Source organism: Platalea leucorodia (genome assembly GCF_965183815.1).
Source record: "Platalea leucorodia genome assembly, chromosome: 10".
Lineage (NCBI taxonomy): Eukaryota > Metazoa > Chordata > Aves > Pelecaniformes > Threskiornithidae > Platalea > Platalea leucorodia.
This window is the reverse complement of record NC_138832.1, coordinates 3,275,814-3,291,465: the sequence shown is the minus strand read 5'-3', so window position 1 is coordinate 3,291,465 and position 15,652 is coordinate 3,275,814. Positions and strand designations below refer to the sequence as shown.

Here is a 15,652-nt window from a genome sequence, read left to right as displayed (position 1 = left end):
TAAATACCTAAATATTAAAAATTCCCAAGGTAGCTCAGACATTGTAAACAGTCCAAACCTAAAATTGTATTGTAAGGGATCGGACACGCCTCCTGCATCTTTTTTCTTTACCTTTTTCCATTGAGTGATTTCCATGCTGACTGGAAATTTTGAAGAGAACAATTATTTCTGATTTAACATAATTTGAAAAATATTTTTAAAATATTCTTACTGGTTTACCTTTTGTCACACCAAGTTTTAGAGAACGTCATCCTCTGCTTTTGTATTACCATTATAGTAAGAATGCCCCTGAAATAATGCACTGTAAACAAAAAAACTGAAGTTTATCTTAATTCTCAGTTAATTATGAAGCTTTGTCCTTGAGAGTCTCTAACATACATCCTGCTTCTGTAAGAGCATGAATTTCTCTGCATTATAGTGCTCTCACAGAAAGCGTAAAGAGTTTTTTTAAAATACATAGCAAAAAGAATATTGGTTGTTTATACTTGCTTGACAGCATTCTGAAGAATGCAGGCTTAGATTAAAATCATTCATGAACTTGGAATTAAAAAAAGTTAAAACTAGTGATATCACAGTCATTTCCATGTTAGCGTGGGTCCAGTAAAAATTTTAGGCATCACTTGCAGAAACTAAACTTCCATTTTTTGTGAATTAATTTACCTTGTGTCACATCAAATCAACAGAAAAGTAATCCCCAGAGATTAAGCCTGGCTTTTGGCAGATATCGGAAGTTAGGATGTGGGGATTAACCTGGGATCGTGTTTATCGTCAGACCAACTGAACTTTTACTGTGCAGCTTTACGGGAGGGCCGTCTCAGACTGTGCATAGGACAGATTCATCAGGTGAAGGGGTTTAGTCAGAGATATCTTCAAGGGGGTGATAAAACAGCCTGGCTAGTGATGAAATTTTGCAGTGGGCTGACTTGACATGGAGTCCCTCATATTTACATGTCGTAATCTAGTTTCTTTAAATTCTGAGTCTCCTTAGAGTTTAAAAACAGATGAGTAGCGATATTGGCTTAATGTTTGGGTAGCATAATTTTCTTTGGTTTAGGTATTGGGTTTTGTTTGTGAGTGGAAGACAGCTAAATAGCTTAGTGTACTTTAGGTTTTGAAAAACTCACCTGTGAAGCTGGTTCCTTTTTTCATTTAGGAAATTTTTCTAACATCAGTCCAGCGACTATATCATAACATAGAATGTAGAAGAATCACTATTTGTAACAAAGAGCTCATCTTTAGATTGTGAGAAGTCTTCATTCTGTTGGGGCACTTCTCAATGCCCTCAAAATTTGAGCTGCTTATAGTCCATGAAGTTCCCATGCTACATTTTGTAAGAGTAGAGAAATAACTTCTGAATCACTGTTAGAATTCTGGTAAGAGGTTGGTATGGTTATCGTGTGTTCTTACATTTTTATTCTACGCCCTGTGCAGTGTAGTGCGGTCAGAATATCAGTAGATACTCTGTGCATCTTCAGTAAACAGGTTCTTTTCCATCCTGAATGACTGAAGATGGTAACAGAGAATGAGTGCTGAAGCTAATGTAGCAATTTAGAGGACTAAGATAAATGCTAATAGAGAAAAAAGTTAACAACATATCCTTTACAAAAGCTATATGACGTGCTTTATTTTGATTGTTTTTTGATTGTCTGATTCGGAGATTAAGATGTGTCATTAAAAACGTACTACACCGTGCACAGTACTTTGCCTTGCTTATGACACATACTCACATTGATTACAATTAGTTGTGATAGGAGTAACCTTTATTTTTTCTTATTATGTTTCTAGGATGTGTGCTGTATTTGGTGGTATCTATTGTCTTCGCCATTCTGTGCAGTGCCTTGTAGTGGACAAAGAATCTGGACGGTAAGGGTAATATAAGTAACCTTCTGTTTATATACAAAATACAGATGAAAAATGTGTTAAGTCAATTTAAAAAAAAATGATTCTTCAAAGATCCTCCTTGGTATTAATAACACATCAACCTTGATTAAAAGTAATTTGTGTATAGGTCCTCCAGAACAAGGGAAGTGGGTCTAGAATATAGAAACTAAATTAATTTCCCTGTGATATTACTACAGCTCCTGATCACCCAAGCTTGGAAGACAAATCATTTCAGCTGCCGGGGGGCTGGTGATGAGTGATGTTAGTTTTCCTTGTGGCCTTACCTACTCTAATTGATTTTCATCAGATGACAACAAAGCCCTCTGTTATTGCATTTTTAAAAATGGAGCTCACCTAAAGACTCATCAGATTAATCTTTGCTGATAATGCATGTCACTCTAAGAGAAAAGACTTTAATGAGTTTTTAGGTAGATTGTTGTCATAAACTATGCTGCCCTCTTATCCTAGGATAAATTCTTCTACAACAATATCAGGCCTGTAGGCGAGTTTAAAGTTGAGCTAAGAAAAATCAACCCGTAGTTTTTTGCATAGTGGCATGTTTCACACCTCTGTGAATTGTCGTGGTTTCTGTTCTATACATTCTAGCAGTTATTAGTCTAACTGCAGGCTTTGGGTCTCTTAAGAGTCTGTTTTCAGCTTCGTTTCTGTAATTGAAAAGCTCAAAATGTTCTGTAGAAAATTTTGAAAATTAAGCCAGAAAATATGTAGTAACATTTTATTAGGAAAATTCATAGTTAAATGATGGGTATAACGTGTTTACTTTCCAGTGGCACTGCACAGTTGATTCTCTGAGCATGGTACTTGTAGCTAGATTTGTCATGACATGGTCAAGTAGCATCTGTTTTTCCTGAAATTCTATAAACAATATATTTTATCTTTGCCAGTTTCTTAAGGTTCTGAAGTTCATTGCATAGTTTTAGACTTTGAGATGCAGATGTGATAGTATTTCATCATGTGTGTTGTCGTCTTAAGTGCCTGATTCATATGCCAATGAAATTATGCCCCTTTCATAAACTCTGTGGGTTTTTTAACAGTAATATTTGAACTTTTACTATAGGGAGCTTTATTTTCCAATAATGTTTAAATAGTTAACTTGTTCTTTCAGAGAGACAAAACTCCTAGTTGTTAGCCACTTCCGAAAACTGCTCTATGGCGATCTTAACTGGTCAGTGGTGCTGGTTGTCCCAGTTTCCAACTTCTTTTGCAGATTCTGAAGACCTTTGAAAGTAATGTTTTCTTTGTTAAGGTTATATGTATTCTAAAAAGGGTGGCATGCTGCTTTTCCTTTAACCTGCTTTTATGTTTTGCATCTGATAAGTTCCTCGGGGTTCCAGTTAGGTTTCAAGTGTCTTTTTTAGGTTGTTAGGCTGCTTTACTGGTTCACTTACACCATTTTCACTTAAGACTGAAGGACGGATCTTTGAGGTGCAGAATTACTGAAATAGTTTTACCAGACTTTACCAGACTTTCATTATTCCAAAAACATTGGTCTTTTAGTAATGCCATTATCTGATGCTGAACATGAAGCAGCACAACACATCCAGATTCACACATCTAGTCACCTGCCTTTTCCTTGGAGCCGTCTGCCTGCTTCTGTTGTCTCTTTTTAGGTCTCCCATAGGTTTGAAGCAGGAATTTTACCAAATCGCATTTCTACATCAAAATAAAAGTAAACAAACAAACAAAATGTATAGAAGAGAAGTGTCAGACTTCTTTCAGATGATGAAATAACACAGCCTAGGTCAAAATATGTTTTTTTTAAAAAGTATTTTCAGCAGTGAAAACGATCATACAACGTTCTCTTTTTTCCTAATAATTTTTAAAAGTTTCAAATAGCCTCTTCACCATAGCAAAACTGTCACTCAGAAAGCTGAGTTTCTTTAACCCAGGTATATGTTTTTATTCAGTTGTATTATTTTCTCTTGATTTTCTTTTCTCTCACCTGAATGCAATACTGCTTTTACTTGCCAAGTCTTTTCCTTAGAGTGGTACGTAGCAAGCTATGCAGTTTGTGGTTAAGCTCATCACTATTTCCTTTCCCTTCTTTTTCTTTCTTCATGTTATCTCTTTCCTTACTGCGTATTCCCTTCTTGCAGCAGCTCTGATTTCCTCTTGGCTTTGGGCTTCAGTATTTTGCCTAATAAAAATCAGCTATCAAATTGTTAATGAGGGTATTTATGAGTTACTGAGCTTTTGAGTCAACAGGCCATTAATAGTAATTGGTAACAGTCAAACTCATATCTCGTTGTCACTAGAGCTGTCTCTGTAGTTTCAGAGGCAGCCTACCTTGCTTACAAATGTGTTAAAGTCTCAACAGTAGAAATTTAGTCAAATTGTGCCATATTCATTGCTATTTTATAAGCATCTTCTATAGGCTTCCAGACTTCATCAAGATCTTAGTGCTCTTATTTTTTCACTACTTTTAATATTCTTGGTTTAGTACATGTAAGGAAAATTTATACTTACAGTTACGGGCTTGATTTTCTTCTCAAACTTTTTGTTTGATAGTTTAGAGTTTAATTTAAAGTCCCTAAATATCTCTGAAGTTTATTCCAACTCCTTTCTAACATTCTCTCCAGCACAAGAAAAATAAGAACCTGTTCAATATCTAGTTAAATTGCCTTTTCACCTTTTTACTACCCATAATGGTATGTAAGGAGAATAGTAGGTTTCATCCCCAACTATACAATTATTTTTATCATGTTACTATAGCCCTTTTTGTAGTTTATGAAAATAAGAATCGGGGAAGACAGTGTGAAAGTGTAGAAACTCGCAGACATACCTATTTTAAGGTTTTGGCAATCTACTTGAAAATTTCTATTTTTTACATAATGTATCGGATTAGGTCTGTTATTTTAATATGTCTGCAGAACATCCTGCGGTCTTGATAGAGCTGCGGTGCTCTGTTAGAAAATAAAAAAGACATCGTATTCCTTAGGTTGAGGAAAAAGCACATTGAATGTTTGTATAATAATTATTTTTTTTGTTGTTTATTTTCTCCATGTTTATTGTAGGTCACTTTTTGGGTACATATGATAAAATTTAAAGTATTTTAAATTACATGGATTGCATTAATAATAATGGTAGGCATTTTATGTTGATCACACTTTACATATGTTTCCAATTACATAATTCTGTCGCAAAAATGGAGAAGATGTGATAAATGGAAATTTATACATCTGTAATAAAAAGATATAGCAAACACATAGTAATTTACATATCTTTCTTGAAATATTGCATACTGGCTTTGTCAGTGCTGGTAAGTCCATTTCAAGGATGTCGCCCTTAGTCCATTAGTTTGGATAATGAGCCCTATAAAGTACATTTATAACTCGTGGCACTGCAAGGAGATGGATTCTAATTTTCATCCTTTTATCTAGACACATTGAAAGAAGGTCAATGGAGGGTTCTGTATGATTCATTGTCCCAACACATATCAGATGACAGAGACCTGATAATGTCAGTGCATAAGTGTTTTCCATATTTGGAAGCAGTACTTGAAAGAAATTTTCTCAGCATCATCCTTTGAAGTAAAGCGGAGACTGAAATTAAAAGCACTATCTCTCTTTCTGTTTAAAATCTTATCAAGCATATGACCTGATAGCTATTCCTGAACAAAGGAGAGGAACAACACTTCGCAGGAAAATAAAAAGTGTGTAGTTGCTTTTGCTGGCTTTGAGTGATGCAACATGACATTTAATCAACCTTTCCCCTTCTGTAATGTGGAGGGGGGTGGCAGGGGAAATTGTTTCATAAACAATAAGAAAGGTTATAATTAGAAATGAACTGTAGCAGCTTGACTTCCTTGTTTATTTGCAGTATTCAAATGAGTGCTTGAGAATGAAATCGGTTAGGTTAACATTAAGAAAAAACTTCTTAAAGTTGCGAGTGGAACACGTGTTGAATAGAATGTGATTTGAAACCGTATGAAGAGTACTACATGTTTAACGTTAAACAATGCTTGGACCATTAGGCTTTTCTTTTAATTACTATTTTCCAGTTGTCTGTTGAATTTGAATATAGGTATATACGTAGTATCCAGATTCCTGTGAAATCAGCATTAGAAGTTAGCATCATAAACACATGCTTAACTGTCATTAACCTCTTAGATTTGTAAATAAGCATTGCGTGCGCCCTTTTTCAGTTCTCATTTCAGACTACAGAAGTAACTGGTTGAGTAAAGCTAGTGACAGCTGACTGCTATTACTTATTTAGGTTTGGTTCTCATCTTCTCTAGTTTTATAGATACTTTTGATCACAGAAGCTCATGAATAACTTGAGGTTACAGAAATGCTGTTTATTCGTAAGGCATAACTTGCATGTCAGATATTTACTGATACAGGAATAATGTTGCGCTATGATAAAACACATTTCAATCTGTGAGGGATCTCTGTTAGACAACCTTTTGTTTCTTTTCAATGTTTTCAAGTGCACGCACACGTGCGTGTATGAGAGAATTTACTGGTTTGAATCCTGTATATTAAATCAGGTGAAACATTGAGATGCTGATTCAGAAGAACTTAATTTAAAAAAAAAAACACGGTAACTTTCATACACCAAGCAAAAGTTAAGTAAAGCTAATTTGCTTTAGCTATTTATACAGTAGATGTTCTGATATTGTAGAAAACCTTAAAATCTTGCTTTAGAAATCAGTATTGAGTCTTAAAGATCCTTAGGATATGGAAACAAGCTATAGGGGAATAAACTGTAGTGCATGTATTTTGCTTGCACTTTAGATGGGAAAAGCATTCATTAAGATAGGTGCTTTTTAAACCTGTAGCGGGTTCTAAAAAATGTTTGCAATGTCTCAATTTGAGGAAAATATGTACAATTAAATATAGCACAGATCATGGCATATAGGCATCAGCAGTAGAGGTTGTTTTTAGTTAGTGTCTGTATGCAGCCTCCTTTTTATTTTTCTTGTATATATGATTTGGTTTCATATGTCGTATATAAGTCTGAAGTTTGTTCTTCCATAGAGTTTTTTTCCCCATTAAAATCTGGAATTTTTATCCGGTTTTCATTTAAGCTCTCTGAATTGCTTCTTTCCTGTGGTTTGCATTTCTCTCCCAGTTATAAGTGTTCATCTGTTGCGTTACACTCGACTCTTGAAATTTTTTGTAGCAGTGTCTCAACTTCTCATTATTCTCACTTTGTTTTGACCTGCTTGCCTTCAGAAAGACTGGGGAGGGGCGCGTCTTGGGTTTTTCTCCCCCCCCCCACTTTTTCAAGTATTGCCTGAGGCAGACGAATACATGTTTGTGTTAGAATTGGTATGTATTCAAAGAAAAGCAGTATCTATCAAGAACGTTTGTGTTGCTCTTAGAGCAATGTGATTTAGTTAATCCTTTTGTGTGTAACTTAAGAGATAACTGCTATATTTAGTCACAAATACAGAAGGTCAGAAAAGTTCTCTTGGAACAGTCTGATGCACACATTTCTCAGGGATTGTTCCTTACATCTCTTAAGTTAATTTGCCATTTCATTTGTTAAATATTATTGTCAAAATAAACTTGTCTTTGGTAAAAGTTGCTGACTAGGGAAAAATAACACTGATAGCGTAGCACCTACAAAATGATTCACAATATAACTTTTCCATGTATGATGAGGTAAGAAATATATGCCACTTTCATGTACAATCAAATGCCAGTGTCGTTAGTTTACATTTAGTTTTCCTTCTAAAGTGACCAATTTATTAATGTTCTGATACTGTTACCTAGAATGGCATTGCATGTAAAAAATTGTATGTACCAGGCAGAATGTGTAACTCTAGGATTTAGTTATCGGTTTCAGTTGAGTTGTTTTAGGGGTTCACTTGTTAAAGAAATTTGTAGCTGACTTATTTGAAAGATATAAACGATGTGCTATATAACTCAATTTCGAAAAGTTACACGTGATTTTGTTACCTTATATCTAAATTTCTTATTTTGGTTTGATTTTTTTAACAGATGCAAAGCTGTTGTGGATCATTTTGGACAAAGAATAAGCGCTAACTATTTTATTGTGGAAGATAGTTACCTTTCAGAGAGCATATGCACAAATGTGTGTTACAGGTATGTAGTAAAACAGTAAACATAGTAAATTGCTTTAAATAATAGTATATAAAGTACCCTGGAAGTTACACTGAAGAGATTATTGTCTTCCGCTTTATCTTTGCGGTACAGCTTAGTTCTGTGCATAGTTTTTCTATTCTTCTGTATACTTGAGGGCATACTGTATACTTTCTATGTTTAGATTTTCTTAAATTGTCCTCTAAATCATATTCCCCTTTTCCTTATTAAAAAAATCCAATGGCTCTAAGTGCGTTAGGGATTTCGTATTTGTTAAAAAGTGTTTGGAAGGGGGAGGTGCCTATTGGTGTTCTTGCTTTAAATTTGCTCAGGTTTAGAAAAGCATTAAAAGTAATTGTTTTCTCTCGGTTTTGTTGTTCTTGCCAAAAGCATTGGACGTATACTGCCTTTGTCTTCAAAATATTGCCGATGAGATATTAGCCAAACTGTAGTAGTAGGTGCAGTGCAGAAATAATCGTAGGCAATGGAGGATTAGAAATTTCAATTCAAGAACTCCACTCTAGTGTAGTTCCCCTTAATCCAAAGTGTCCTCTGGTGTTTGGAAGGTAAAAAGTCCTGTAACGTGCTGCTACTGGTCTTGATCAAATAAACAAAATATTTTTTTACAAATCAGTAGGATACTCAAGCTGTTTTATATAACGGCACTGGCTCGTTTATTCATCATCTGGTTTGGTCATTGAAAATACTTCGTTAATGTTCCAGATGTGGTCCTACTTCAGCAACAGGCAAAATATCCCACTAAGAATCATATTAATAAAGATTATATGTTTAAATAGCCTTCCCACAGTATTATGTTTAGATTGTTACTGCCAAAACTATGAATCCAAATTGCTATTTTTTGTTTTTGTGAAATGCCATAATTGTTTTATTTAATTGTAGGCAGATCTCCAGAGCAGTGCTCATTACAGATCAGTCTGTACTAAACACAGATTCAGAGCAGCAGGTATATATCAATTTTGTGTCACTTATCTCTTTATGAATCGTATGTATTAATATGTAGCTGTTGGTAGGAATTCATGCTTTTGTTTCTGCTTGCATCCAGCTTTTTAGTCAGCTCTCTCCACTGATAATTGTTTATTAGTCTCTCAAACTACTAGGAAATTTTATTTTATTTTATTTTATTTTATTTTATTTTATTTTATTTTAGTTCAATGATTTGGGTTTCCTTGTTTGGTTGGCACTATATTAATTAATAGAGTTTCTGAGCTCCTGTCTTTAAGGAAGTTCATTTTGTATGCCTTTTAACAAGCTGTTACCCATAGTATTCTGTTAACTGTTACTTATTTATCTTGCCTAAACTTTGTGCAGAGTTCTTTTGCTATTAACATTCACTTTTACAATTTGAAGTTCTTATTATACACTTTCAGATCCTTTAAATGTTTATGCTTCATCCATCTTGTCAGACCTTAATTTTAAAGGATATTAACCTGTGTTAAGTGTCTATTCTGTACGTTTCCTGTATTTTTACAGGTTAAATAGGATCTACAAAATAAGAACATACATGACAGAGAAGTCTTTTCTTCCTAAGTCTTGCAGTCCTGCATAAAAGTACCCCAGTCGTTCTCACGTAACAGTGCTCTGCCCAGTGTTCAAAAATGATTTTGCAGTCGCTTGCCAACAGAGTTTCGAAACTGTCACTCCTTTGGAAGGGGGCTGTGATATGAGATTTTCTTTCCGTTGTGCTGCTGCAGACATTCCTTACAAAGGTGGCCTTGCTGACTTTGGTAGAAATTCTTGAATGCTCAAATTCTGCAGGATTAATTGCACAAATTGTTACTAATAAACTAGAAAACAAAATTGTATAAATGTCTGCAGTTATTTTTCACCTTTGCTCAGAATTGCGTTAGTTACCTCATCATCCATGTTACTCTGCTTTAACGTAAGTTGTTCTTTCTGCTTGATAGGTTTCCATTTTGACAGTGCCTCCAGTGGATCTAGGAAAACCAGCAGTTTGCGTCATTGAGTTGTGTTCCTCAACCATGACGTGCATGAAGGACACTTGTAAGTACAGGGTATATGTAACCTTAACTATATTTTTCCCTTTGACTCTATCAACTCTGTAACAAAATATAAAATACGTGCGTATCGTTCCTCTGCTGCACAATGACCAGGCTATTATCTGAGAAAACTGTGTGTACTGGGTTACCGTGATCAGCAGACGAGAGTAGTAGTCCGTTGTCTTCATTCTGTAGCAGTTGTGTGCTGTTTCATATGGCTTAGGAATCATACTACAAGATTCAGGTTTTTTTTTTTAAATATACATGTGATAATTATTTATTTAAAATCTTATTGTGACTTTCACAGTACTAAAACCTATTATTCTTTATTTCCAAACGGATCAAACATCAAATGTTCCTTTTAACACTTAAGTGGCTAATAAGCTTGATAGTTATAGTCTTATTAGTACTGGGACAATATTCTGTGTACTGTACAGCAGTTATAGCCTCAACAAAGAGCTTTTTGTTATGACTGCTGTATTTTCTTTTTTAGATTAAAGAAAAGTATTAGAATTCCACATTTTGTTTGTTATGCAAGATTTTTAAGACAACTGAAGATTTAGTAGAATGGCAGATAAGGTTAGTGGAGAGCTCTAGCAGACTGTTTCTTCTCCACTGTAAGTAGCTAAGATTGTGCAGTCTTCAAGTCAAAATATTAAGATTTTTTTTTTTTAAACTTAGAAATGTTTTCTTTGTAAAATTTGCTGCCAAGAATTTCTCTTACCACTATAACTAAAAAGCCAAAACCCACCCAAAGTATTTTCTCCAATCATTTCAGAAAAAATCTGTAGGCAAAAAGGTGGGATCTTAGTTAACGTAGATGCATGTATTTCTTTTTTTTTTTTTTTTTTTTTCCCTTTCAGACTACCTTTAAAATTTAAGAGAATCTTTATGCCATAGGACTCTGTGGCCTCATAAAAAATGCTACGAATTTTGGTTTTCATAAGGATAGGTTCTCAGTACAAGCGCCAAGTGTATTTCAGTATTGTTTCTAGCAGAATATTTTAGAGCATATGTTCTTGTTTCTGCTGCAGTTTCTGCTGATTTCTTAATCAGCATATACTGAACAATTAATAGGTAGGCTAATAGACTTATTTTCACTTACACAATAATAAATGTTTCCTTCAGTAGGTTAAAAAAATATTCTAAAGCATGTGAGTCTTACTGGTGGTTTGTCATTAGTTTGTTTTTTTGAAAATGGACTACCTTAGCTGAACCATTAAATTGAAGTACCTGAAGTACACTATATTTGGGGGCTTTTTATCTTCTGAAAGTTTCGGTGGAGGTGGGATTATGTCCCATTATGTGATTTGGAGGGAAGGAGTACATCATGATATATTTGAGGTAAAGCTATAAAAATTCTTTGAAGAACTTTGTTATTGTCATCTGCTGCATTAGATTCTTTAATTCTAAAAATATCTGAGAGATCACCTTTCCAGAAGGGACATCCCAGTATTTCCATTAAAAGTTTTCTATGTACAGAGCGTTATGACTCTCTTGTTGGTATTTTAGGTGAACTTGAAATAGATGAGCAACAGAATGTTCTTATTGGGTATTTATTTTTCTTTCCAAATCCCTCTTCTGAATTCTGTTAAATAGATTATCAATTTGGGACACTATGGAAGACAGAAATAGAGGTCATCTGACCTAACGCTTTCTAACAAAAAATAAGTAACTGTAATAATAACCAATTTATTGTACTGTTACCTAGGCTTGAACTCAGTTCTTTGCATACAAAAGAAGAGCAAACTAAATGATTAAGTCATTCAAAGTTGTATTTCCTACTTAATAAAAAAAAGATAAACCTGTAATTAAGAACTTAGCGCTATAAAGCATATTGTTAATATTTATCCTTTAAATAGCTGATTGACTTTATTTAAGGGTTCACAAAATATATATAGGAGGAAGTGAAACTAAAGGATTGATGTTCAAGTAGATATAAAGTATTAGCTTCATGAGAATTTCTGTGGTGCTGAAAAATTAAGGTTCCTGTTATTTACTTTTCTCCATAATTTCTTTTCATTTTGGAAGAGAAGGTACTACGTTCCTTAATGAAATTTGTCTTCATGTATTGAAATAATATAGTTGTATTTTAGGTATAGCTGAGTGCTAGTTATGGGACATATTTCATAATTTTTTTTAAAACTTTTACATCATTATCTATAAATGGGTTTTGACCTGACTGATTTCTCCTTCAAACAATTATTTAAGATAAGTATACAAATACATCTACTCTTTGATCACACTGCATAAATGACAGGCACATAATCTGTATTGCCAGTTGAGTGGAACCAAACTCCTTCACTTGCCCTAAAAATTGAGACTGTAATGATGAAATCATGAACTAAACTCATCGTTCTTCTTGCTAGAAGAATTACTTGAAGACAAATGTTGGCAACCACTGTAACTAATGCAGTTATACCTGAGTAAATCAAATATAATCAAAATATATACTGATGACTGTGACTCATAGCCATAACCTTAAAGATAATAAAAAAGATTTTATAGAAAGTAAATGATGTGAACTTTAGTGATTTATAGCTGGGTTTTTTTGAGGAAAGAATAGATTGTATTACAGTGTTTGGGGTTGTAAACATTTAGTTAAGGTTACAGGGAGACTTTCATTATCACCACCTGTTTTCTGTTACGTTTTTTAGTACATATTCCTTTTAGACAGAAGGTTTGGTTTTAGTTAAATAAAAAAAGGAATATTTTTGAATATAATCTGTGTGTGTGCAATCTGAAAGAGGAGGAGGATGAAGGGTTAAATTTCTGGTCCTCCTGGAGTCAGTGTCAGACTTTCTGTGGCATAACTGCAGCCAGGAAATCATTCACGATTGGTGTGATGTACTTGTAAATAATGGCACAAATATAGCCAGACTTCAGAGTGAAAAGAGAAAAATGTCATCTGGATTTAAAATAACACCACAGCTATACATTGCTATTAAATTGATCAGAAATGTATGGTAATGAGGAAAAAAATGAATCCATTTAAACTTTGTATAAAGATAGGTTAAACTTCTTCATAATTCTCTGACAGATACTTCTCTGCTGAGAAGTTTCCAGACAACTGTTCAGTAGCAAATGAGTCCGTTAAGGTGGTTTTATAAGAAGCTTTAGGATGAGGCTTTTAACTATCTGAATGAATGGATGTAACATCAGGGGTATAAAGCAGCAGAGCAGCTGGTTCTGTATCTGACCAGAGACCAACGGAACAGAAAAGAGGTCAAGAGCTGCATCAGGTGATTGCCTTTTCTAAGAAGTCAGCAAGTTCACTAGTTTGCAAAACAGAACAAATAAAGGAATAGTGTGCTCCATGAGGAATCTGTTTAGCAACTTTATTTTCCTGAAAACGTGTACATTAGCAAGAAATCTAAACATCAAACCTGCATTGTTCAAGCAAAACTGTGAATTTCCACAAATACAAAATCTGATTTAGTGACATTGATTTGCCCATGCTGTAAGGTGAATTTCGATTAATTATTCCGTTCCACAAATGTGTTCTTGTGGTCCAAAATCTTTTTTCATGTCATCTTTTTCCAACATGGGTTTGCCGTACTCTGCGATTTGTTTCTGATGTGTACAGAGCACCTCTTGAAATCAAGTATTTGAAATCAGTTTTGCAAATTATCAGCAATCCTTACTGGCCCACGTCACCCAACTTCATCCTTACCCAAACACAACACTGTTGTTTCTCCCATCCTATAACAAGGTGGATGAATAAAACGTTATAGAGCTTTTTTGTTATGTTGTCCCAAGGGATTGCATATGTCGTAACTTATATCGCAGAACAGTTCTCTGATATTCAGCAGCGCTTATCTTCAAATTCTCCCTAGTTTGTCAAAACATGACAGCGTTCCCAGTGTTCTTCATTCTCCATGTGGCTGGGGAGAAACAGTTAACTGCCGGCCCCCTGGAGCTGTAACTTAAAACGTGCATCTATTCGCTTCACCTCTTATTTGCTGTTTAGTACAATAAAAGAAATGGAAGTCTTGCTTTTCTATTTTTTGCTTCAGTGGAGAAAGATAGCTTCCTACTTACTCCCGTACAGCCAGCCTTGAACTGTGAGTAGCCACAAATTTCCAAATTCCCCCTCAGTCCCAATTTAGCTCTTAAAGGAGAGCATTAATGAAAAGAGTGATATTTGTGGGTTAGTATGTTGTTGAACTACTGGACTGTCAACACTGATAAGAATGTTCTTGGGGTTTCTGGAGGTCGTTAATGGCAAATACAATGTGTTATCCAGATTCTTGCTGCTGCTTTTACTGGTAGCAATAGACAGCTTTCACAGAATGACACTCTGTCTGCACTGCTCATGGTAAATTATACTGCCATCTTACTGACATACATGGAAGAGAGAGATAATTATGAGATGTATTAAGAAAATTTCTCTGTGTGGTGTATATACACTGTATTTCCATAACACAGTATTTCTCTGGGTTAAAGGAAGTGATTTATATGAAGAGTAGTGACTTCTAAAAACCTGCTCTGCCTTTTAAAAATTGTAAATGATATTTATATATCTGTGTATTGGTGATAGTAATTAGTTTGTGTTCTCTTTTAACAGATTTAGTCCACTTAACCTGTCCATCAACTAAAACTGCTAGGGAAGATTTAGAGCCCGTTGTACAGAAGTTATTCAATCTAAATACAGAAAAAGGTAAAAATAAATAAAAGAAGTATTAAGAGAATATTTTGCAAAAATATAATTTACCCTTGTAACTAAAGTATCTGTTACTGAATCTGTCATCAATCAACATATGGTGAGCTGCTAGTTAGATACCAGCATCTCAAAGTAAAGGAATCTATTTTGAGAGTGAGATTGATTAGACAGATGTCAGGTTTTTTGTATTTCATAAGCTAATGTTCCAAGTCTTCTTCAGCTGTGGTTTAACTTCAGTATACAAGGACCATGGCAATAAGTGTCTAGGACCTTTTTAATTTTTCACACTTTCTTTTTCATGGAAACATATTTGCTTCTCAGCATGTCTTTCAAAGGTGCAGTAGTGAAATGAAATAGTTGTGAATCTGTTTTGGTTTTTGGTTTTGTTTGGTTGTTTTTTGTTTTGTTTTTTTGGGGTTTTTTTGTGGTGGTTTTTTTTTGTTTTTTTTTTTTTTTTTTTTTTTTAAACTATCCAATTTTTACTGATTTCTCTCACTTGGGTATCCCTAACAAAAGTTATCAAAAACCCAAAAGTCAGTGATCTGCTTTTTTCCTCCGGCTGCCAGATGTGCTCGGTGCTATAAGCTTTTTAGTTTTCTTTTACCTTCTCTTATTCTAAGACTGTTGCACATCCTTTTGTTGTCTTCAGGTACTTCCTTGTTTGCTGGTTTTAGTTGAAATTCTCTGGATTCTGCTTTAAGCAGTGGAAGCATAAAGTTGTTCCACACTGCCGTGTAATCAGGAAGATAGATTTTCAGTAATTTCCAATAATGAACTATTTGGCCCCAAATTCAAGGAAAGCTCACCAGCTACGTTCATGAACTTTGACCTTGAGATGGCCAATTTCACAGTCCCAGAGGAAAGTAGCTGTTGACAAAGCAGTTGTTGCCTAGAAAGAAATTGTCCCTGAGATGCTTTGAGCTAGTTCCACAGAAGTCTTTGAAATTTAATCCTGAGATCTTGAATTTAATCATATTTTTGGTAGATGCTCATAGAATAGGTAGTGTGCACATACAGAA

At 34.5% G+C, this 15,652-nt stretch overlaps 1 protein-coding gene across 5 annotated transcripts in view; it reads left to right on the top strand.

Annotated features, from left to right (window-relative positions):
- Positions 1-15,652, top strand: part of CHM (CHM Rab escort protein) — a 75,158-nt gene that overhangs the window by 46,689 nt on the left and 12,817 nt on the right. For 4 of the 5 annotated variants that reach the window (XR_014229318.1, XM_082323113.1, XM_082323111.1 and 1 more), the window contains 5 exons: positions 1,786-1,863; positions 7,851-7,955; positions 8,853-8,916; positions 9,878-9,974; positions 14,538-14,630. Coding sequence is in view for 4 of the 5 variants with exons in the window: in XM_082323113.1 (XP_082179239.1) it covers positions 1,786-1,863; positions 7,851-7,955; positions 8,853-8,916; positions 9,878-9,974; positions 14,538-14,630 (437 nt within the window). In the remaining variant the exon portion in view is untranslated. The remainder of the gene's footprint in view (positions 1-1,785; positions 1,864-7,850; positions 7,956-8,852; positions 8,917-9,877; positions 9,975-14,537; positions 14,631-15,652) is intronic. The other variant, XM_082323112.1, reaches the window with a different exon arrangement.